This window comes from Hyaena hyaena, unplaced genomic scaffold (genome assembly GCF_003009895.1).
Source record: "Hyaena hyaena isolate Hyena2069 unplaced genomic scaffold, ASM300989v1 scaffold_476, whole genome shotgun sequence".
NCBI classification, from domain to species: Eukaryota; Metazoa; Chordata; class Mammalia; order Carnivora; family Hyaenidae; genus Hyaena; species Hyaena hyaena.
Genome location: NW_024081111.1, coordinates 378135 through 402415, shown reverse-complemented (window position 1 = coordinate 402415; position 24281 = coordinate 378135). Strand labels below are relative to the sequence as shown.

Sequence of the window (24281 nt, the reverse complement as noted above, 5' to 3'; positions counted from 1 at the left end):
CTCAGTAACTATTGATTCTTAATATGCAGCATAAAAAAAATTAAAGATATGCATCACACTTTGCTGCTTAAAATGATATCGTACGTATGTGGCATGTTATGCTTTTCAGTGAAAATTTTATGTTCAGTCTCTCAAACTCAATCTGGCCAAGACAGTGGTCTTGATTTCCCCTTCTTATACACTCTACTTCTCCTCAGCTAAGTAAATGATGCCACCAATTACCCAGTAGCTCAGACCCAAAACCCAGAAGTCATCCTTGATTCCTCCCTGTCCTTCTCTCTCTACATCCTATCCACCCATAGGTTCTGAGAGCTCTAATTTACAGCACACTCTCCAATGTCCATCTCTCTCTACTACACTGCTACCTTACAAGACTAGCCTCCAAACTGGTCTAGCTTTCTCTCAGCCCCTCCACTATCTATTCTCTATGCAGCAGTTAGAGCCCTAATTTGAAAATATAAATCAGACCACAACACACCTTCATTTAGATCTCGCCCAGAGCTTCTGTTGCATGCAGAAAAATATCTGAATGCTTTTACCATGGACCTATAAGGCTTTGTGGGACCTGGCTCCTGCCTACCTTACCAGCTCCAGGTCCTATTATTCTTCCTCTGTATCTCCAGGCTCTAGCCATTATCGTCATTTTCTTGACCCTAGAACACACCAGGCTTGTTCCTGACTTAGAGCCTTTGCACACTCTACTTCCTTTGCCTAAAACATTCTGCCCTGAGAACTCTGCCATCTAAATTCATCATTGGCCTGCCTACCTAACCACTTTTAACCATAGCACACTGTGTTTTACTTCCCATTACTGATCTCTATCTTGGTCATCAACTTACTTGTTTATTGTCAATCACACCCAATTCTTCCCAATGTGCAAAACAAACTTGCACTTTGCCATTTTTGTTCACTATTATTTCTCCAACACCAATTATAACTCCTGGTACGTAGTAGGAACTAAACAAGTGACTTGAATAAATCAATAAGTGATCTCAATTAAGATCCTCAACATTATTATCAAGCAGACAGTAAAAGTATGACTATCCTCATTATTTATAAGCAGGAAAATTTAGGTCCAACACTATTACATGACCTCTTCAAAGTCACACAACAAGTTAGGGATAGGGTCAGAAAGTGACCTCCAGGTTCTAAGTTTAGTGTTTTAACTATTATGCCATACTGCTAAACTGTAGTTAGTTTTAAACCACTTCAAATAATTTTTTAAATTCATTAAATCCTTTGAATAAACATGATGGCATTTTTATGGAAGAAAAGTGTCTAATAAAAATCTATTGTTAATTCAACTATCATTTCAACCATAAAAGAGAACAAGTGAAAAAGAAAATGTTTGCTCCTTATATATTTTTTTCTTTCCTATACTCCTAAAAAACTTATATTCAGCTACTATCTGTCTATGTTTGGTAAGATATAGAATATACAAGTTAAAGTACCCAACTGATGGCCTACATTAAACACATGTACACATATCTTACATCTTCTAGTCCCTTCCATCTTTCTCCCAATACAGTTCCTTAAAATTTCCAGAACAGTGTCCACCTCAGAACCTGAATATTAAACACCTTAAGATTGTGTTATAATTAAGAGTACACTTACTTTGATGATCACTGAGTAATATATAGAATTATCAAATCACTGGACACCTGGGTAGCTCAGTCCATTAAGGGTTCAATTCTTGATTTTGGCTCAGGTCATGATCTCATGGTTCATGACTTTGAGACCCACGTTGTGGTCCATGCTGACTGTGTGGAGCCTGCTTAGGATCCTCTCTATCCCTCTCCATCTCTCTCTACCCCTGCCTCTCTCTCTCTCTCTCTCTCTTTCTTAAAGTAAATAAACTTTAATTGTCAAATCACTATACTGTATACCTGCAACTAATACCACACTGTAGGTTAACTATACTGAAACTACAATTACTTTTGTTAATGTTTATTTATTTTTGAGAAAGAGACAGAATGAGAGCAGGGGAGAGGCAGAGAGAGAGGGAGACACAAAATCTGAAGCAGGCTCCAGGCTCTGAGCCTTCATCATAGAGCCCAACAAGGCACTTGAACCCACGAACATCAAGATCATGACCTGAGCCAAAGTCAGATGTTCAACCAAAGGAGCCACCCAGTACACCTGAAATTACAATTTAAAACAATTTACTAATAAAACCCTTAGGAATAAGCAAAAAACAAAAAAACAAATAAAAAGATTGTGTTATAGAATTCTTTGATGAACCTTTTGATGAACACTACCATTTTAAAGGATAATAATTTTTAGGGGCACAGGGGTGGCTCAGTTGGCATGGCTTCATGAATTCAAGCCCCAGATCTGGCTCTGTGCTGGCAGCACAAAGCCTGCTTGGGATTCTCTCTCTCCCTCTCTCCCTGCCCCTCCCCTATTTGTGCTGTCTCTGTCTCTCTCAAAATAAATAAATAAATAAATAACTTAAAAACATTTTTTTCAGGGATAATACTTTTTAAAGTGTTCTTATTTCCTTATAAGATACCAAACACAAGCCCTTTTGTATACAGTTGCCACAGAAACAATGTCACCACAGATGCCTCAATAAAAGTGGATCCTTCAAAAATAGTTAAACGTACCCTTTTAAAAGCCATTCATTGATGGGTGTGATTGATAAAAGCTGAAGAAAAAGCCATATTGTTGCTGGGAAGAATGCAAGTGTGAAGATCTGGATGAAAAGGTGCAGTTTTATATGCACCAAAGCACTGGTCAGCTCCTGAAAAAAATGAAAGACAGAAAATAGCAAAGGTCAGAATATTATTTTTCTGAAGAAAGGCTGCTACTAAAATAACATCGAATAAACTAGCTTTTAATTTGGAATTATTTCAGAGCTAAAATTCTTACCTCTAAGCATAACAGACAGACTTTAAGGAAAAAAAAAGTATTTTTATATAAAATTTCTGAAATATTATAATTTTCTTTTTAATATATAATATACCCCAACAATTCAGATTTGTAAAATTCTGGACCAAGACTGAGCTAAGTACCTTTACAGAAGTACAGACCTGAGGATCATTAACACTATAAACAAATAAACAAATACTTAAGGACCTATCACATTTTAATTAAATGATTAATCTCTAGCAAGGCCTCACTTTGGCAAGATGTTACCAAATCTACATAAAAATCATAATTTTTAAAAATGTTTTTCCCAATAATATTCTATGATTCAAAATGACTTCCTCCCCACCAAAATCAACTTTCTGGATTTCTTTGCTAACACATACAGAATAGCAGCAATGTGCCGTGCTCTGAGCCTGTCACTTTAAGTATGTCATCTCATTTAATCCTCACTGCAGCCCCCTCACTATTATCTTATTTTACTGAGGAGGAACTTGCAGTTGAGAGCTACCGTGGCAAACTCATCTCTGCTCCTTCCATCATGTCACACTACTGCTCCAGAGGGAAGAAACTCACATTAAACATGATACACTGGGCACATTATATGCCTCACAGCTAAAAACAGATAATGAGTTAAACTTTGGGGTTCAAATGTGTACAAATTCAAAGGCATTTGCATTTGAATTTCTTTGAGCTATGTAGTTATTCTGTTGAAATAAAACAAACTCAGAAAGTGGTAGAAAACGTACTACAGTCCTATAAAACATGCAAGAAGTCATTAAAGCACATCAAAGATGCCAGAGACTCTCACCGGTTACAAACATTGCACTGTAACGTCTACCCCAGTTCAAGTAAGACATTCAAGAGCTTCTCAGCCTCAGAGACATTAACCAGAGCTTATCAGTTTAATGGACAGTAGGTTCATGCAGATTCAGATCACCACTTGCCAGGATCTGTCTCATTAGCTCCCACTACCCATTTCCCAAGTGAAGACACACAGCAGTGCCAGTGTGGTCACAGAATATCCCAAACGACATCTAAGGAATTTCTGGCAAATGGGAGACACTGGGTAGACCAGACGCCACACCAGGGCCATGGATCAGACTGAAGATTAAATGAGCCATCCTTATGTTGTATCAGAATTCTTAAAGGTCCACCCCAGAGAAAACTTGAGTACCAGCAGTTCCAAGAATTCTCAGCAGTTTTGAAACCAAATGTCACTTAGATATACCTAGAGGTATTTAACAAATGCTAAATAAATATTAATATTCTAATGTTTAGTAGTAACAAAATGATCAACCAGAATGCAGTAACTAAGGAAGGCATCTGCATATACTTTAGATAGGAATGTGAAACAGCATAACTTTTCTGAAAAGTATATATATATATATATACTATATATATTCTTGATATATATTTGGGAATATATATCAAGGAGGACTACAATACAATTCACATTCTTAGCCTCCAAGAATGTTATGTCTAGGTATTTAACCTAAGGACATAAAAAGTGGTACAAGCATTTACATGCAGAATTGATCACAACAGCATCATCCTGTATAGTAAAATCAGGAAACGAGTTAAGAGTCCAAAAATGGGTGACAAATTAAATAAATTAAGGTATAACCATACTGTTAGGAGATTAAAACTATGTTGACAAGCATGTGGGAACACAAGGTCCTTCCCTACTTAACCAATAGGAATATAAGTTGGCACAATCTAAGGACAGCAATCTGGCAACTCATTCCTTCAGTCAACAAATACTGAGAACACGGCAGTTTTCTAGGTACTTGGAATATCTCTCACAACTTACACTATACATATTAGCAATTCCACTTCTAGGAAGTAATCCTTCACATTTTCTCTGAAATGTGGGAACATGGGCAACCTGTAGGTTATCCTTTGCAGCATTTTTGTAAGCGCAAAACCTTACAAATTACTTAAATGTCCATCAAAAGAGGACTAGTAAAATACAGCATGACACATTCACAAAATGGAATGCTTTCCAGCATACAAAAAGAAACAAGGAGTTCTCTATGTGTTGATATGAAACAATCTCCAAGATATGTTTTTTGAGTAAAACAAGACAGGGTGGCAAGCAGTACAAAACACTCTAGCTTGAAGGGAGCGCAGTACACATATGTTTCACACAGAATATCTCTGGAAACATACACAGAAACTTTTAACATTAGTTATGTCCAGATATCTGATAGAGGGGAGAAAAGAAGACTTCTCATCAAATATACTTTTATACCATTTATGTTCATAAAAGAAAAATGTAAATTTTATATATATGAAGAAAAATTAAATTAAAATATTAAATTATATAAAAATTATTACTATACAGTGCCATATAAGAAAAAAAGATTACATATGTGTATATGTATGTGATACTATGCAGGTGTGTGTATACTTACATATATTTAATTCTTTAAATACTTCATTTTTAAATATTCTATGTATAAAACATGTTTAGGAAAAAAAGGACCAAAAACCACAGAGATGTTAATGCTAGTTATTTTTATTCTTTCTAATCTTCCTACAATGGGTAAATATCAGTTTTATAATCAGAAAAAGTTATAAAAAATAAAATGTAGTTTAAAAATACTAGCTGATCTAATAAATGAAAATTATAAACAACTGCCACTGCCTCAGGACAATGGAACAATAAAGGATCCAGCAAAATGAATCACAAAGGCCGACAATGTTGGGTCATGAAAGGCCTCTTAACAACAGGGAAATAACAGGCATGAAGTATCCCTAAGATTTTCAAGACTATCACAAAAACCCAGGGTTATATATTTTCCATATCTTCTTCATACAAACATAAAGATAAAATAAGGTAACAGGAAAAGAAAAAGCAAGTGAACACTATAACATCCAAAACAGTATTATTCCATACATGCCCATACAGAATTTAGGGCCACGTACTCAAATAAATGACATCATGAATAATTGAAAAGTTGATTCTGCACGACATTTTATTTATTCACATGTAATACAGGTCAAATTCCATTAAAGCAAACTTACGGAGATACTCCAAATACTTATTATACCAGAATTATCACTGACAGTATCGAGAATTCCTTAAAATCAGGGGCTCTGCCTGAGACGTAGAAATATTTTCATTACATACCAATTTCCCTTCTAACCTTTGTTTGACCTTTATTTGATTCACCTTCTGAAAAATCAGCCTCATAGCTCTGGGCTGGAAACAAGCAGCATGAATGTAAAGTTTAGAATTTGCTATATTTACTTCTAAGGTAATAGAACTTCAGAAAATAATCTGTTTAGGAAAATAAGGAAAGACCTGTACGATCTGCCCTACTCAGGACCCTTTCCAGGCCCTGAACATCTTGCTCGTCTCTGGTGCTATCCCGGTACCAAACACAGTGCCTTGTAGCCACAGGCACTTCCTAGGTATTTGTTTAGATGAGATTGATTCTGCCACGGTCTATTAAGTGACAAATCCTCTGGAACTGTAGCTCCTAGTTAGTTGAACATCAACTATATTTCAAATGTGACCTTACTTGACTTGAATACAATAAATTTTCAGAAGATATTTCAACAGATATTTTAAAATCTAGAAATCAACAGCCATAAAACTTAAGATTTAGCATGAAATCTTTTTAGTATTAACAGAGTTCTTTATGATTTTAATAAATGAACAAAACAAATTTTAGAATATACATCATTCCATCAATGTATGGGTTACACTACATGAAATGTTCAATATAAATCAAATATGAATGAGGTCAATGTGAATGCTCTCAAATAAACTCAAGTCAGTGATAACTTAGTGTCTCCTGCATGTAAAAATGCACTATTCTAATAAGGTTTAAATTTAGTAGTCCCAGCTGAAATAAATGTAAGATTATTAACTAGAAAATAAATAACAACAAGATTGCTACCTCCTAACTTTAAACCATTGGCTCGGTTGCCCAGGAAATTAGCAGGGCTTAAAGACGATTTAACACTATACAATGATTTATACAATGATGCAATCTAGAACATCTTCAACTGAATGGATCTTGAAAATGACTTAATGTAGTATAGTGAAAAGGGCCATTGATGGAAGAAATGGCTTTGAGGGCTACTTAGATACCATGATAAAGCACAGGATCAAGGCATTTTATCATTAGATCCAAATTAGCTGGAATACTCTGAAGGTTTCCTAGGTGCTTTTACAGAAGAATTTGGTGCTTAGAGAAATGCTGATAGCTGTGACATTCTTCCTTCTTAAACTCCTGCATCCCACAAAGTTGGCTGCTTTACAGAATCACATTAAGCAAGAAGCTAAGGAGTGAGAGAATCAAGTCTTTTGCCAGATTTCTCCTGGCATAAGTAACAGCTGTAGCCGTTAAGCAGCCACCAGGGGACATAGTTAGAGCAAAGTCCCAAGTAGAGGACTTGGGTAAGGCAGCTGCTCACAAAGGGTATTAGCCAAGACCAGCAGGAAGACCTCCAAGGAAGAACAGCTCAGCACCATGGGGGTAGCAAATATTTTTCTGTATCACTAGACCCCACATTTGAGAACCAGAAGAATGAAGGTGTTGACAGAAAAAAAGCCTGTGCCTTGTAAGCACTGATCATAGTCCTTTCAAGTCAATATAATTTGCAAAAACTAGAATTTAACATATTTAGGAAATTCCATCCTGTCAGTTATTTTCTGACATAGTAATGTCAGAACAGGTAGTGAGAATATTCAGAATTTTTGAGACATAATTAACCAGATACCACACAGGGATCCCATCTATATTTTTAAAATGCTCCAATAAAAAGATTTATACCAACTAGATAACTACAGAATACATAAATTTACTGAAGCCATATTTTTTCCACGTTGCTACTAGGATGGTCCTTGTAACTAAATTTGGTCCTCATTCTAATCACACTTAAAAGAAAATAAGTAAAGCAAGACATGATGCTGAAACAAAATTTTAGCTAAAAAGCTATTTTCCAAAAAAAAAAAAATCCTTGCATAGTAAGATTTCCCTATCTACATAAGAATAAGCATCGTAGAATAACAACTTGAAAAAACCCAAGGTAATTTCTTCAAAAGCAAACAGGTATTTTCTCCTCTTTTTCTTCTCCTTTTTAAATTATAAGTCAAAAGAGAATCATAAATTCTACCCATTCCTCTTCTGAATGTTAAAAATGTCTGATTTCTTTAATTCTGGGAGAATTCCATGTTCGGCGACACATTGATCAATAAATAACATTAACTATATGTCTTCATGATAAATTGTGACATGGTATGAAAAATCCCAATTTTTTTCTTAAACTGTATTAATATTTAATAGATGTACCAGCAAAGAATATACTTTAAAAAATATAAATTGGTTAAAGTTATAACCTAACAGGCATCACCTGAACAGCATGAGTCCTGAGAACAAAAGTTATGGAAACCCAACTAAACATCCATAACTCAAATGTGCTACAGCAGTCCCCACCATATTGACCACCATAATGTGACGAAGACCTCAAGCGGATGCTTCATTCAGTTCAGTTGCTGTATTAAAAACATACCCATTATAACCCCACCCTCAAGGTCCATGTTGTTCTACTACTAAATTTCTTTAATAGGTAGATACAAAACACAAGTCCTTTGCTGAAGTCCAAGTCATCTTCTACTATAGTGAACCTTTTGGACCATAGTTACATACATCTTTACAAAAGGATTCTGATACTTCAAAATAATAAGCAAAAATGGAATTTTTCTCCCTGCTTTTGATATGCTCCATAGGTGACAGTACCTCTGTTTTTAATGATAGTCCACTGTTAAAGAATATTGTTGCAACAGCAATGTAGGAGACTGTTATTTCTGGCTTCAGTGGTCCTAAAGAGAGAGAAATATGTTACTGTTAGATAAGAATTTCCAGTAGATAACATGGTATGAAAGAAGAATCCATTGAGGGAGGGCAAATAGTACTTCAAATCTTAGTGTTGCCCTTACTACACTATGGTTCTGACAGAGTTGAGCATTTGCTGTGATGCAGCTGAACTTCCCAAAGGAGATTTTCCACAAGACAAGGACCATGGCTATCCAGTTCAGCACAGCATCCTCAGACCAGCAGAATAAAAACAAACTGCTCTTACACAGGAGAGCAAATAGGCAACATCCTTCAGTATGACGTTTAATTGTATCTGCCACAGTATCAGTGCTTACAAAACAATCAAAATTCTCCGAATCAGGAAAAAAAAAGAGAGAGAATCAATGAAAGAAGTTACCTTCTCTTTAGAAAATATTATTTTATTCTTTCTAGGATACCAGAAATAAAAACCTGTATTCATGCATACATTCAGGTCAGCCCACGGGTATTCATTCTACAAAGATATACTGAGCATTTACTATGTGAATGAGATAATGCATATAGAGTAATAGAGTACTAACAATATGTTAAGTTTGCAATTATTATTACTTTGTGACAGGCCCTGGCTATACTGTTGTGAACCAACAGGCCTAATCTTTTCTAATCTAGAAAATCCTCTCTGGAGTTAGGCTGGCATCACCCCAAATGCATTAACACTATGAGGACAACAGCGGCAACCCTAATCAATATTTACTTCTTTTGTATACAACTGTCTTGAAGACCTAATATATTAGCCAAAGAACAACATGCTTTTCAAAGATGTAGTTCTAAGAAAATGCCATTTTGTACTTCTATACCAGTGGTTTTCCAGCAAGAGCAATTTTGCCTCCTACAGACTTTTGGCAATGTTTGGAAACTCTTTTGGGTTGTTATAACTCAGCAAGTGGGGGTGTTACTGGTATCTCTAGTAGACAGAGATCAGGAATTCTGCTAAACAATTGGAAGGCACAGGACTGCCCTCCCAGCAACAAAGAATTACCATGTCCAAAATATCAATAGCGCTGAGTCTGAGAAACACTAGGGTACGCCAACTTTTACAATCTGATCATCTCATATTTGACGTTCTGTTCAGCCCTCTTGTGCTGAGTTGAACAGTGTCCTCCTAAATTCATGTCCCGCAAGAACCTATGAATGTGACCTTCTTTGGAAATTGGTTCTTTGCAGATGTAATCAAATCAAGATGGGGTCTTACTGGATTAAAGTGGACCCTAATCCAATGACTGGCATTCTTACAAGTATAGGTAAATGTGAACATGCAGAGGGAAGACGGCCATGTGAAGACAGAGGCAATGCCTGGAGTTGTGTTATAACAAGCCAAGAAACACCAAAGATAACTGGCAACCACCACAAGTCAGAAAACAGGAAAGATTCTTCCCTAGAGCCTTCAGGGGGAACATGGTCCTTAGCTTCAGAATTCTAGCCTCCAGAATAATTTCTGGAAAATAAATTTCTGTTGTTCTAAGCCACCCAGTTTGTGTTTCTGGTGTGGCAGCAAGGGAAACTAACACACTCCCTTAAGCAAAATAACAGGACCACAATCAAGGCTCCTCCACTCCCTGCAGCCCTTCACCATACCCACAGATACTGCTCAATAAGGAAGACCAAGCTCAAGAAAAATCACCATTCAGTCAACAAATACTTACTCAGCATCTACTATATTTTAGGCCTTTGTAGTACATCAATGAACAAAAAAGAAACAAAGATCTCCTCAAACAGGCAATAAATTCTTGCATATACGTGGCATTACACAAATTATTTTGCTGAGATCTGAGAAAAGGGAGCAAAAGGAAGAAGGCTAGAGGAAAAGGCATTACCTTTCAGGGCAGTAAACGTGTTCCAAAACTTAAAAAGAAGTGCATTTTTTATACTTGTGAGTGAATCTGTCTCTGCAGCTCACACGTAGAAATATTATTTCCTCTACAACTGAGGGAGGAGATTCAGGAACAGATTTTAAAGTCCAGGAATCCAACTGGTTTTGGAAGTAAACGTCTTCCCGGAATTTTAAATACCTTGTTTGTTCATTTGTTTGAACTCATTTTTATGTTCCCCCAACTCCCTGCTTTTTATGAGACCTTATTCTTATCAACTACACCTCTGCCCACAGTGGTACCCCAAAATTTCTATACAGGAGGGGTTAAAATTAGCAACGTGGTTGCAAGGGAAAGCCAGGGAACATGTCTAAAGATTATCTCCATAGCAAGTGCATGGCGTTTACTTAGATCACATGTTTCTTTGGGGTAGCTAAAGCACCTACCTTAGTTGGCCAACAACTATACTATGAGCAACTGAGATACTATTAGATTGTCCAAGTTAGGAATGAGAACCTAGAAGTAACACAGGGCTGAAATAAACACTTGGTAAATATTTGGACAGAGGTGAGTGATGAGATTACATATAAAAATGAGACATGAAAAAAAAAATGAGATGTGGCCCCTCTCCAAGACAATGATTATATTCTCTGGGTCACCAAAGTAGATCGGAATAAGACCTGAATCTTCAGATGGCTATAAAGTTCAAAGTTGAAATATAAGTTTTAACTTTTCCTTTAAATAAAAGCAAAATAATAATAATAATGTTGATCAGTAAAAATGGAATGGGAGAGCAAAATCAGAAGAAAAAATAGCCAGAAAAAAAAAACAAGGTAATTTTTGGGCTCCCCCACATCCATGGGGAAGATAAAAGAAAATGATCTGGAATGCTTAGGAATGCAAGGAACTATTACCATGTCATAAAATCTACTCATCACCAAGTAAATTTCACTTCTAAACCTACTCTAAGATATTCATGCTAACACACTTAAGCTTTCACATGTTTCACCTTATGTTTTTTTAATGGAAAAATGAAGCAGTTTCCTTTTAGGATTTATGTCTTATTAATGTCAATCTAAATTAAGATGCAGGTAGAAATGAGAAACTTACTCTGTACTTCCAAAGAAGTAAACCTTTCTCTTCCCGGGAATGAATAGCACAGTGTTAGTCTCTGGTATATTCTAAGGTGTGCATAGCTCCGCACTTCCCTGGGCTGCACTGGAACAGATTATCCACACCTCAAACACATTTACATTTACCTTGGCTTTTTATTTTAAATTTTTTCTACATATTTAAAAATGAAATGTACTGAGTAAAAACAACAGTGAACTAAGAATTAAATTATTGAGGCTAGTACATGTTATACTTTTTCTCATTTGGAAAGTCATTCAACGTCTCTAATTTTGGGGTTTCCATTACCTATAAATTTCCTGAAATGTATGACTCACCTACTAGCTGTATAGATTGTTTTCAAAGGGAGGTCAGAACAAAGGTATGATACTTTAAGTGTAGAAATCTTGCATGTACATGTAGACAGTATAGTCATTAAGGTATTGATCCAGTTAAAGATGAAGCAAACACCTTAACAAGTTTAAGACTACTAAAACTTTTCCTATTTAAAAGAATATCTAGAAAACCATTCTACTGAAAATCATTCAGGAGTGCCTGGGTGACTCAGTCATTTAAGCATCTGACCCTTGGCATCGGCTCAGGTCTTGATCTCATAGCTTTGTAGGTTTGCGCCCCACACTGGGCTCAAGCCCCGCACTGGGCTCTGAGATAATGATGTGGAGCCTGCTTGGGATTCCTTCTCCCTCTCTTTCTCTCTCTCTCTTGCTACCCCTCCCTCACTTGTGCAGTCTCTCTCAAAATAAATAAAATTACAAAAATGTTTTAAAAAAGAAAACTGTTTAGTCAGTATGAATGCACTAAAAATCACATCCCCAAATGTACAGAGCCCATAAATGGAAACTAACTAAAAACTACAAGTACACACAGGTGCTTTAGACCATTCTAAAGAGCAAGATGCAATAAAAACATTTTCAGCAACTCTTCCTCTACTGTTCCTAGATTGTTGTTGTTTTAACTTGTGAAGTGAAAATGTTATTTGGTACTATTTGGAGGTTTATTTCTATTTAAGAGGTTTCGCAGGTGGGAAGGTCAATTAAAAGCTCTACAGAATTATCAATCTGGAATCTAGCCCCACGTTGGGCTGCCCATTGAACACGGAACCTGCTTCTTTCTCTCTTTCCCTGGGCCCCTCTCCCCTGCTCATGCTCTCTCTCTAAAATAAAATTAAAAAAAAAAAGAATAGTAAACAATCGTTTGTTTTACTTTTTTGGAAAAAGTAACTTTTATACATGAACAATTATCAAATCATCTGAGTACACTGTTATTCAATATTTGCTGATTCTGCTCTGCTCTTCTGGGCTAAGAACTGAGGCATGGAAAATGTCTTCATTGCATAGAACCCTTCTTTACAACAGTTACTCATTTTAAATTATTTTTTGCCAAGAAAAGGTGTATGGATTTTGCAACTAGTATGAAATAAATGGAGAGCCCTTGTGTCCGGTCCTTCTTCCTTGAGTCTAACTAACCAAGGATGAGTCACCTGACCTCAGGTCACAGTATCTTCATCAACTGTAAAAGTAGCATGTTAGCTTAAAATACTTAAAGGTTCCTTTTAGTTCTTAACATTCTACTCTTTTTGTTTAATATTTACTTTTTTAATTTTGAAAGGTGGGGGGCAAGGGGAGAGGGAGGAAAAAGACAGAGAGAGAGAGGGAGACAGAATCCCAAGTAAGCCCTGCACTGTCAACTCTCAGCCCAGATCTCCACACAAGGCTCAGGGAGCAGTAAGACCATGACCTGACCTGAAATCAAGAGTGGGACACTCAATCAACAGAGTTACCCAGGTGCCCCTTAACATTCTACTCCTATAATTAATCAGAGAAATGAATTATCCTGGATTAATGGCACAAGTATTGGTAAAAATGGGAAGCATTTCTAAGATACAGTAATATACCAAAACTTCAAGAAGCAGAGTCAGAAGGAATAAACAAGATTACAGAATCCATCTTAACACACGCCACTTTGAAGAAGCCCTAGGGAAATGATTCCATGTTCAATAACCCTTCTTCTCACAGCATCCTTGGAATGTAAGATAAAAAGTATTTTACCAAACCAAGCGCCTGCAGATTTAAACTTGAAGATAATACATCACCTGTAATTACACCTTAACAATGAGCAAATAAGAGATCTAACACCATAAACTACAAAGTATGCTACTGATGCTAGTTAAGTGTGTATTCCAGATCACCACAAAGACACTCTAACTTGAATTCTGCCTCTCCAGCTAGTTCCAGAGACAGAGGGTACTCATTTGACAGAACTTGAAATACCAGCATTCACAAGTTTGCCATAAGCTCCCAGAGAAGCCAGGTCAAAGATCTTCAGAAGAAGAAACCATGATGAGTATCAGTTTTATTCTCAGTTACATATTCTACACTTTTTGTACTAAGTTGACTACAGAAGGAAAAAAAAAAAACCCATAAAACACACAAAAAAGTTTTAATCCTTACAGTCTTTGTTCAAAAAATTCCTTTTAAAATGTTCCCTGAAGCTACTTCTAAATGGTGGAATTGAGGGTGGATGCTTGAATGAACCACTGTTCTTTTTTTTTTTTTTTTTAATGTTTTATATATTTCTAGGAGAGAGAGAGAGAGACAGCGTGAACACGGGAGGGTCAGAGAGAGAGGGAGTCACAGACTGAAACAGGCCCCAGGCTCTGAGCTGGCAGTCAGCACAGAGCCCGACGCGGGGCTCGAACCCACGAACCGCGAGATCATGACCTAAGCGAAAGTCGGACGCTTAACCGGCTAAGCCACCCAGGCGCCCCCGAATGAATCACTGTTCTAATAAGAGATCATTTTACTAATTTCCATCATGTTTTAACAAAAAGGTACATATAACTTCAAATATCCTTCTGAGCACTTCCTAAAAAATTGTGTGTACTCACTTCGGTCCTTATTTGTCCCTGTTGTATGACTGACTGTATTAAAACTGTTAATAAAGGTGGAAACTGACAAGGTCAAAAAGACAATGAATTGGAGAAATTCAATTAATGTTTATGACTGTATAAGGGTGAAACCGCAGGGAGGGGAATAGAAGACTAATCATATTTCCACCAATGCCCACCCCCACATTACAAGGCTCCCACTATTCAGAGATCTGCGTATGAGTTTAGCCTGCCTACATTTCCTTGCCAAAATACACACTGCACATAGTCTAAGACAGCCTGTATCTGTTAGAGTACTTGCAACTGAGTCCCGGCAGCACACGGAAGTAGTGTCCAGTAATGAAAAAGTGCAACGTGTCAGTCGGCTTGGGAGTTTCTGGAGCGGTGGCAATTGCAGCAAATCATCACTCTGCAACATGTGGGCCACAAAAGTATGAGTTGGAGAATGAAAGGGTGGGTGTCCCTTTTTCTTCCCCCACTCCCACCCCCGCCCCTTTTTTTTTAAACTTGGGGCCGGGAAGGAGGAGGGATCCGGAAATAGACAAGGTAATGGTGGCCACTCCACGATAGATAAGGAACTCCTGGCAACCTAACTAACGTCCCTTGGGATAGGATGCTACTCTGAAGGCAAATGGAGTTAAGTTTCATTCTCAGTAACCTCACTCCCTAACACTAAGGATACTCATAGATTGTTCGCGCAAAAGGTAACCTGCGTTCAAATTCATTTGCCCCATTCCTAATTAGTCTCCGAGGTTGGCAAATTAAAACATCAGCAGAATGGGCCAGAGGACACCCTGAGCTGGTCAGTGCCCTTGAGAGAAGCAGACACTTCCCAATTACGGTTTCCTCTCCTTTCCAAGACGCTGAAAATTAGTTCTGACGTGGGAATCGCGATGGAGCATTCAGAGGTGCAGCACTTACCCCCATTCACCCCTACGGACGGCTCCAGTTTAGCTCCGGCGATCGCCAGCACTATTCCAATCATGAACCATTCTTTCCTCATTCTCTCCAGCAGCCTCATGTTTGTTAGGGTGGGTGGGTTTTGTTTATTTGTTTGGCTTTTTTTCTTTTTAAGCTACGATCGCTTAACCCCCGAGGCGTTTCCACACTTTCCACGGTCCCTCCAGACATGCAGCAAAGCAAGTCAAATTGCCACTTGTAAACTAAAGACCAGGAGGTTGCTCCGGCGGCTTTGAGGAGGGCTGGGAGTAGTAGTATCCAGTGACAGGAAAGTCTCACTGAGGGCCGCCATCACTACCACGCGCCTCGTAATAGACGCGCACACTACCACGGCGGCTCTAGCCGACGCTCCCACGTGCAAATGCTCTGAAACGGACACTTGGGCCAGGTGGGCCAGCGCAGGCGATCGTGTAAGGGAAGCTGGCTGCCTGGTAGGGCTGACTCGCTAAACGCCAGGACCTGCAGAACCTTAGGAATGACTAGTACAGGGAGAGACGTTAGGCTCCACAGCCACTTAGCCTTATCGAGGGTCCCGCTCCGACAAGCCTTTAGGCGCAGCTGCCCGATCTCCTCCAGCACCTCCACGGAGAAACTTTGTTTTGCTTCGCCGTGAGCCTACGGGAAGGGCTAGCGTGCGCTCTCATTCAGCAGCTGCGGCAGCGGAGTGCGAGGTGGTTTTTCTTTCTGGCGCGCTTCTTCGGGGCATTACGGCGCTTCCCCGGCGCCGGCGTTGACGTGTGCGCCGGGGGAGGGGAGGCCACTCGGAGTCTCCTGGTTCTCTGCTGGAGTCGCCTGAGTTAGAGGCGCTTCGACCTCTGCCTGGAAAATCGTCTCCCTCTTTAGGGGAGCCTTAACCCCGAAGAAGAGTCGAAAACTGGGCGCGTCGAGCTGACCCCCAAGTCCGCAGGACCCCTGCCTTCCAGTATCCGCTACATCCTGGGAGGCCTGGCTGGTCCGAGCCCACTCGCCCACACCGACCTCCCGGATCAGAGAGGTCTGTAAGGTTCATCCCCCGCACCCCCACCTCCCGCCACCGCCCAGGCGCGGGGGACCAGGTCTTCCCTGGGGGCACTGGTGAGTGCTCAAGCTCCCTCCTAGAGAAGCTGACGAAGGGCAAAGTGAGGTCTGGGCTAGGGAGTCTGGAGGGTGAGCGAGTGCACGCTCTTGCTTGGCCCTCAGGGCTTGCCCACCCACACAGCAGGACTAGTGTGGGAACGGGGTCAAGGGCCTCAGGGCAGACACGGAATGGAGGGGAGCTCCTGCCCTTTTCCATTGGCCCTCGGGTTGTATTCTGTGCCTTCCCCAGTTTCTCCCTGGAGGTGTGTTCTGGCAACCAGTGACATTCATCGTTTCATGAATGGACTTTTTATTCCTAGACCCAAGAGGAACTTCAGCTGCTCCCCAATATGTACCTAAAGAAATGAGCAAATAAAATACTATCCAACATTTTGAAGTGGTGGTGTGTCTGATGCTTAAATGGGTCACTATGGAACCTCAAGTTTGGAAGAGACTTCGAGGATTGTGCAGTGATGCCGGACTTTAATTCTGAATTTATTCGGAGATTGAAAGAGACTCATTTTGTAATTTCATCTACTTATTTAGCTTTGTCTTGATGACATCACTTGCAGTCCAAAAACGAAGCCCGTTTTTGCAGTTACACTACCAGTTTTGGTTACACAGAACAGAGTGTCTTCTAATTACACATCCGGCAGAATGACAAAAGGTGAAACTCAAGATAAAAAGAACTTAATAGGAAGACACAGATGACATTAAACAACTGAAAACACATGAGATGTGATAAAATCTGATGTTCATTATCAGGCAGTCACCAGATAAGTGGAGATGAAAGATAGTTTACAACACAATTATTTTCTTATAGTAATTTCTTACTAGGTTACAGAGTCCTATATTCCAGTCATTGAAGGTGTGATCTTGGTTTTTTTATTTTTAAACTCATTAAGCATTATGCTTACAGAAAATTGGCCCCATTTAATTTCATCGCTGTTTGCAAATCCTTATTTACTAAGAACTCTTTGATCTGTTTAAAGCAGAATCTAACTCATGGAAGTTTTTGTTTTGTTTTCAGTGGTACTTAAAGGAAAACAGTGCTCTGTTATTTCTGTTCTGTTAGTGTAAGACCTAGATTAGTTTCCCATGGTTACTGTAACAAATACCTAAAACTGGATGCCTTAAAATAACAAATCTATTCTCTCAGAGCCCTAGAAACCAGAAGTCCAAAATCAAAGGTATTGGCAAAGTCATATTTCCTCTGGAGGCTCTGGAGAGAGAATCCTTCCTTGCCTCTTCCAGCTTTTGGTGATAGCTGGCATAAGTTGGCTTCCTTGGCTTATGGCTGCATCATTCCAATCTCTGCCTTTCATCTTCACATCATATTCTCCTCTGTGTGTGACTGCATCACTCCAGGCTCTGCATCTGTCTTCAAATTGCCTCCTCTCTTCTGTTTCTGTGTTTCCTCTTCTGTGTTCTTCTTATAAAGACATTTGTCATTGGATTTAGGGCCCACCCAGGTAATCCAGAATGATCTCATTTTGAGATCCTTAACTTAATTACACCTGCAAATATCCTTTTCCCAAATTAGGTGACTGTACTGTTGAATAGTGTCCCCCAATGTCCACCTTGAGCCTCTGAATAGGCCCTATTTGAAATTGAGTCTTATGGATATTATTAGTTAAGACAAGATCATGCTGGATGAAGATGGGTCCCAAATCCAGTGGCTGATGTCCTTTTAAGGTTATGTGGTGACACACAAAGAATATATGAAGAAGAAAAAATTGTGAAGGAGTGATGTGTCCACAAGCTAAGAAATGCCAAGGATTCTACCTTGGAAAAACCACCAGAGGCTAGGGGAGAGACAGAACGGATTGTCCCTCAGAGCGCCCAGCAGAAACCAAGCCTGCTGACACCTTGATTTCAGACTCCTGGCCTCCTGAGCTGTGGGAGAATAAATTTCTCTTGTGATACTTTGTTCTGGCCACCCTAGGACATGAATAAAGGAATCATTCACAGATTCCAGGGATTTGATGTGGACCTATCTGGTCTGCCCACCATTCAACCTACCATAAAGCCCTTCTTGCCCTCTCTGTCTTCCATTACTCTTTCTTCAATAATTGCATCACTCTTCTCTTTCCTTCACATTTCCCCTGTCATTTTTTCCTTTCAGTATCTCTTCAACCTCAGTTTTTTCTCTTTATTACCTGGGCCACTTCCCCTGACACCATCCCAACAAAAATGTACATGTGAAAGCAAACTTCTCTAAAAGACACACAATAAATGCTCTTTGTTTGATAAATACATTTGTTTATTGAACAAATATGTAATGGCCTTCACTATGAGCTATCGTGTGAGAGTGTTGTTCATTCAGTTATGAGTAAAAATGACAAAACCCACCCTCAGAAGTTTATAATCTAATAGAGGAGCCAGATGTAAACAAATATACCATTACAGATGGCTAACAGGAAGGAACGGGATATTGTGAATAATCTAGATGGGAAGGCCTCCCGAGATCAGAAGTATGAACCGGCAGGTGTGAAAAAGCTATTGCTCAGCAAGGAAGAGCTGGACACCATGGAATTCCAAGACCAGGATAGGTAGGTGAGTCAGTGCAGGATGTAGGAAGGGTAGAGAGAGCTGGCCAGGGTACAGGTCATGTGTGACCTCTCATGTCATGGTCAAGGATTCAGATTTTATTACATACTATAGGAAGCCACTGAAGGATTTTAGGCTGGCTAGTGATGATATGCACAGTCTTCTGGACAGATTCCTTTAGAAACGGTCTCTGTACAAACGGTTCAGGAAGAAGTGACCAAGTAAATGGAGCTGAGAAAGGCAATTAGTATAAAAACTGTTGAGCAGAAAGAATCAAAAAACAAATGACCAGTCACCTCTAGGGAAATGGCGAAGCAGTCTAAAATGACACCCAGGATGTCTGCCAGGTAGATACCAGTGCCATTCACTTAGCCAGGGGATCTTTACAGAGTAGATATGGAGAGGAGATTGTAAATTTAGTTTATATCTTGTGCGCAAGGCCACTGAAGCATATAAAAAGAGAGATGTCCAGCAGAGAGCTAAAATGAAGGGTTTTTGTTTTTTTTTTAAGTTTATGTATTTACTTTGAGAGAGAGGGAGTGTGAGTACATGAGCCGGGGAGAGACAGACAGAGAGAGAGAGAGAATCCCAAATAGGCTCCCTCTGTCAGTACAGAGCCCATTGAGGGGCTTGATCTCATGAACCATGAGATCATGACCTGAGCTGAAATCAAGAGTCCAGCACTTAACATACTGAGCCACCCAGGTGCACCCCCCCTTTTTTAAGTTTATTTACTTTTTGGGGGGGCAGAGAGTAAAATGAAGATTTGAGCTCATGAAAACAGAGTTGCTATAGTTCTTGGATTCTTCAGCATAGCTTATGGACAGCATAGGCATTAATGTAGCAAATATTTACTTTTAAACTTTGTTATCTACATTGGTTAGGTGGCCCCTTTGAACACAGTTTGCTTACATACTTACTTGTTTATGAATGTTTACTATGTGCCAAGAACAGGAGTACACCTTATGATCACTCTCATGGGCTTGGTGTTTAATAAAATGGTGATAGGAAGTCTAGCTCATCAGGCTGTTGAAAAGATTCGGTGGTGGTGCCTGGGTGGCTCAGTCAGTTAAGCCTGTGATTTTGGCTCAGGTCTGACAGTCCGGAGCCTGGAGCCTGCTTTCAATTCTGTGTCTCCTCCTCTCTCTGCTCCTCCCCCACTCGTGCTCGCTCGCGCTCTCTCTCTGTCTCTCTCTCTCACTCTCCCTCCCGTCCTCCCTCCCTCAAAAATAAATAAACATTTAAAAAATTTTTTAAAAGAAAAGAAAAAAGTCACAATAAAAGAAGACAGGTCCACTACCACCCTCCAGAGGTCACATCCTCTTTTCAGACATATGGCCCTGCTCTACTCAAAGATCTTCAATGACTTCATATACCGGGTAGAATAAAATTCACATTCCTTAATCTAACATACCACAATTAACATATCAAATATGTCAGAGTGGATGACTTAAACAAAGGTAATTTGTTTTCTCACAGTTCTGGAGGATGGAAGTTCTGGAGCTGACTTCACACAGTCTCTGTACAGTCTTTGTGGGTATCCACTTCACCCTGGTGTCTTTTTCTCTTATAAGGACGTGAGTCATGTAGGATTAGAGCCCCACCCTAATGGTCTCATTTTAACTTAATCACTCTTTAAAGACCTTAACTCCAAAGAGGTTACATTCCCAGGTCCTGGAGCTTGAGAATTCAACATATGAATTTTGGGAGAACACCATTCAGCCTGTAATAGTAGACTTCTAGAATATGACAGAAATGATTACATGGCACTTTTAAGACTAGATTTCAAAAAATAAAAAAACCTGTGGCTTCTGTCTGGCATCTCCTCTTCTGCTTGTTTCTTTGCAGAGGGAATCCAGCTGCCATGAGGTAAGCTACCTATGAAGAGGCCCAGTGTCAAGGAGGTCATCTCTCCCTCCCAGAGAGCCTAAGGCTTGGATCCCTTGGTGGAGTCTCAAGATGGCTGCAAGCCAGGTCTCCACCTTGACTGCAGCCAGTGGCACCCAGCTAAACCCTGCCCAGATTTATGACTCATAAAAACTGTAAGGTAAATCATATTGTTTTAAGATGGGAAATTTGAGGGGTAGCTCATTACATAGTAATAGACACCTAATACCTACGTCAAATGGAAAAAAGTTGAAAAGTGGCTACAGTGAGCATAGAAAACTCAGTCCAGAAGTTCTGCTATGCTGTTGAGCACAGGAGTTACCTGGGAACTGTAGAGAGATGTGGATCAAAAAGGAGTCTCTTCTTTTGAAGATGAGTGATATTGGAGCATTTCCACATACTGATAAAATGACCCATTAAAATGGGAGATCTTAATAATGAAGAAGAAGTAGGGGCTATGAGAGGCAGAATAATGACCTCTGCCGAAAATGTCTACTTCCTAATCTCTGGACCCTGTAAATGTGTTACCTTACATGGCAAAAGGAGACTCTACATGTAATTAGGGTAAGAACCTTAAGACAGGAAGAATATTCTGGATTATCCAGGTAGGCTCAATGTAATCACAAGGTGTCTTTAAAAGATGGATGAGGGCTGTATGTGTCCAAGAAGGGATGTGAGATGGAAGTAGAATTTAAAGTGACGGGATGACTAGAAGGGGAGCATGAGGCAAGAAATGCTGGCAGCCTCTGGCAGCTGGAGAAGGTAGGAAAATACACCCCACCGGCCTCCAGAAGCCAGGCAGCCCTGCTAACAAGTTAGCTTTAGCCCAATAAGACCTAGTTCAGGTTTCTGACCTCTAAACTCTAAGATAGTAAATTTGTGTGATTTTAATTTACTAAATTTATGGTAATTTGTTACAGCAGCAATAGCAAATTCATTCATGCAGTGGCTAACTTGAGCACTTGAGAAGGTAAATATTGACGCTTTCTATAAAGATGGGAGGGAGGATAGAATCTTTTTGCCCTCAAGTAGCAGAGGCCTGGAGGAATTTAGAGCACAGGCAAAGCCTCTATATCCCCAGACCATATTAGCCTGGGACATGACCATTTGTCCTTTAAAAAGATTGCTTCTAGGGCACCTGGGTGGCTCAGTTGGTTAAGCATCCAACTTCAGCTCAGGTCATGATCTCACGGTTCATGGGTTTGAGCCCCACATCAGGCTCTGTGCTGACAGCTAGCTCAGATCCTGGAAACTGCTTTGGATTCTGTGCTTCTATATTATAAGTTAAGATTTCTTTAAGGGATACATAAAACAGTATATACAGACAGATCTGAAAGAACAGATATTGCATTGACTGGGTGCATATTCTGATTATCTATGGCTGGGAAACAAACCAACCCAAAACACTAGAGTCTTAAAACATGAACCAACTACTTCTATATCTTTTAAGAGTATAGCTAGCTTTCCAGTTATCCACACTCTGACCACAGTGTTACCCTTCCTTTCTTAGTCTATAGTCAGTAACTCACCAAGATTAGTTTGTTTGTCTTCTTCTTCAAAATTGTACTTATGTCCAGCCCTTCTTATTTGTTCAATTTTTCATTTTCTTCTACCTGGACCATTGCAATTGGCTCTATGGAACTGATCCCTCCACTCTGTAACTCTAATAATACCACTTCTCTGCTCAGGTAATATTTAATATCTTCCTACATGGTACCTGGAATACAAGAGGCTTTGTGTTCATGAGAGCCTCCCTGAATGTGGTTAGCACTGGGATGCTGACAGAGTCAGACTTCTGAGCCTATAAAGCTGGGAAATAGCCCCTGAATGGTACTAGCTTCTTAGTGATCATCCAGGTTGTCTTTTCCTGGTAACTCTTGAATGGTAGTTTACCATTTAGACTATAGTAGCTATTATTTTCTTCATATTACAGATGCGAAAATGAAGAAAGATAAGCTATGCTTTCCCCACGACTAATAAGTGGCGGAGTCAAGCTTCAAACTTGACCTCAGAACTTCGGGCAGTGGACCTCAGTGATTAAGAATATATCGCCAAGCATTCAATGGCCCAACTTAAAATTCTAACTCTATTACTTACTTACTGCTATTCTCACATGACTCTGGGAAAGTCACTTGACAATCCTTAGCCTCAGTTTCTACACCTGAAAATGGGCAGGGGGGAGGATGGTAATTGTAATACCTACCTTTATGGGCTGTTATAATAATGAGTAAACATATCAGAAACATAACCAATGTAAAAATATTGTGATATTATCTCCTTTATATCTTGATCCACATCAAAATTGTACAACTTCTATGAAAGCTTTTCCTGCTCTCTTGAACCAGAGATAATGTTTCCCTCTTGTGCATTCCCTCTCTTGTTGCAGTTATTAGTTATTTATCAGTTAAAGGTATTTGTGTACATACTTTCCTGTACTATACTAGAAGCTTCTCAAGAGCAAGGATTGTAGCTTTTTTCATCTTACTGTCATCCACACCAGCTAACATCAGACCATGAAATATAATAAATATTTGATATATTTATTGACTTGAATAGTTGGTATAGAACCAGAGGGTATAATGTAGAGAGACAAAAACAGGATTTACTGTTTTGTTATTATCACACCATAAATCAAAAGTTAAAGTTTTCCTGGATTAATTTTTTTTGTTTCAATTCCATGTCACCCTGTCAATTCAATTGTTAGCATATGTTCTGAGGGTTTACTATGTTGACACAGCCAAACCACGTATTTCAGGTCACATATGCATGAGTGTTTAGTGTAGACATGGCATAATGTCTCCCGTGGTAAGTTTGGGCTTAAGTAACAAAGTATATACCAGACAAATGAGACCCTGAACCTAATGAATATGTAATAACATGAAGGGAGTGATAGGTGAAAAACAAATGAAAAGGCTAAAATTTAACTTCTATTAATTCTTTAGGTTCATAATCAAACAACTAAGTCCTTCCATATGCTTCAAGTTGGCTATCTAATCTGTCATACTTCACCCAAATCTTACCAATCTTTCCTGTCTTAATGATTCTTTTAATTCAGCTAGCTCCCACACTCTCCACCAAGAACTTCTCAAGTCTTGGTGCACCTGTCTGACTCAAGTGGTGGAGCGACCAACTCTAGATCTCAGGGTTGCAAGGTCAAGCCCCATCTTGGGTGTAGAGATTACTTAAAAATAAAATATTTTAAAAAGCCAGAACTCAAGTCTTAACATAGACTTAAAAGCAAATTGGAACTGTAGAACTCCA

At 39.2% G+C, this 24281-nt stretch overlaps 1 protein-coding gene across 9 annotated transcripts in view; it reads right to left on the bottom strand.

Annotated features, from left to right (window-relative positions):
- Positions 1-15794, bottom strand: part of SLC10A7 (solute carrier family 10 member 7) — a 261321-nt gene extending 245527 nt beyond the window's left edge. For 8 of the 9 annotated variants that reach the window (XM_039254304.1, XM_039254307.1, XM_039254305.1 and 5 more), the window contains exons 1-3: positions 15489-15794; positions 8625-8707; positions 2607-2743 (exon numbers count right to left, since the gene is read on the bottom strand). In XM_039254304.1, the coding sequence (XP_039110235.1) occupies positions 2607-2743; positions 8625-8707; positions 15489-15588 (320 nt within the window). In that variant the 5' untranslated portion in view covers positions 15589-15794. The remainder of the gene's footprint in view (positions 1-2606; positions 2744-8624; positions 8708-15488) is intronic. The other variant, XM_039254313.1, reaches the window with a different exon arrangement.
- Positions 15795-24281: the final 8487 nt, after the last annotated feature.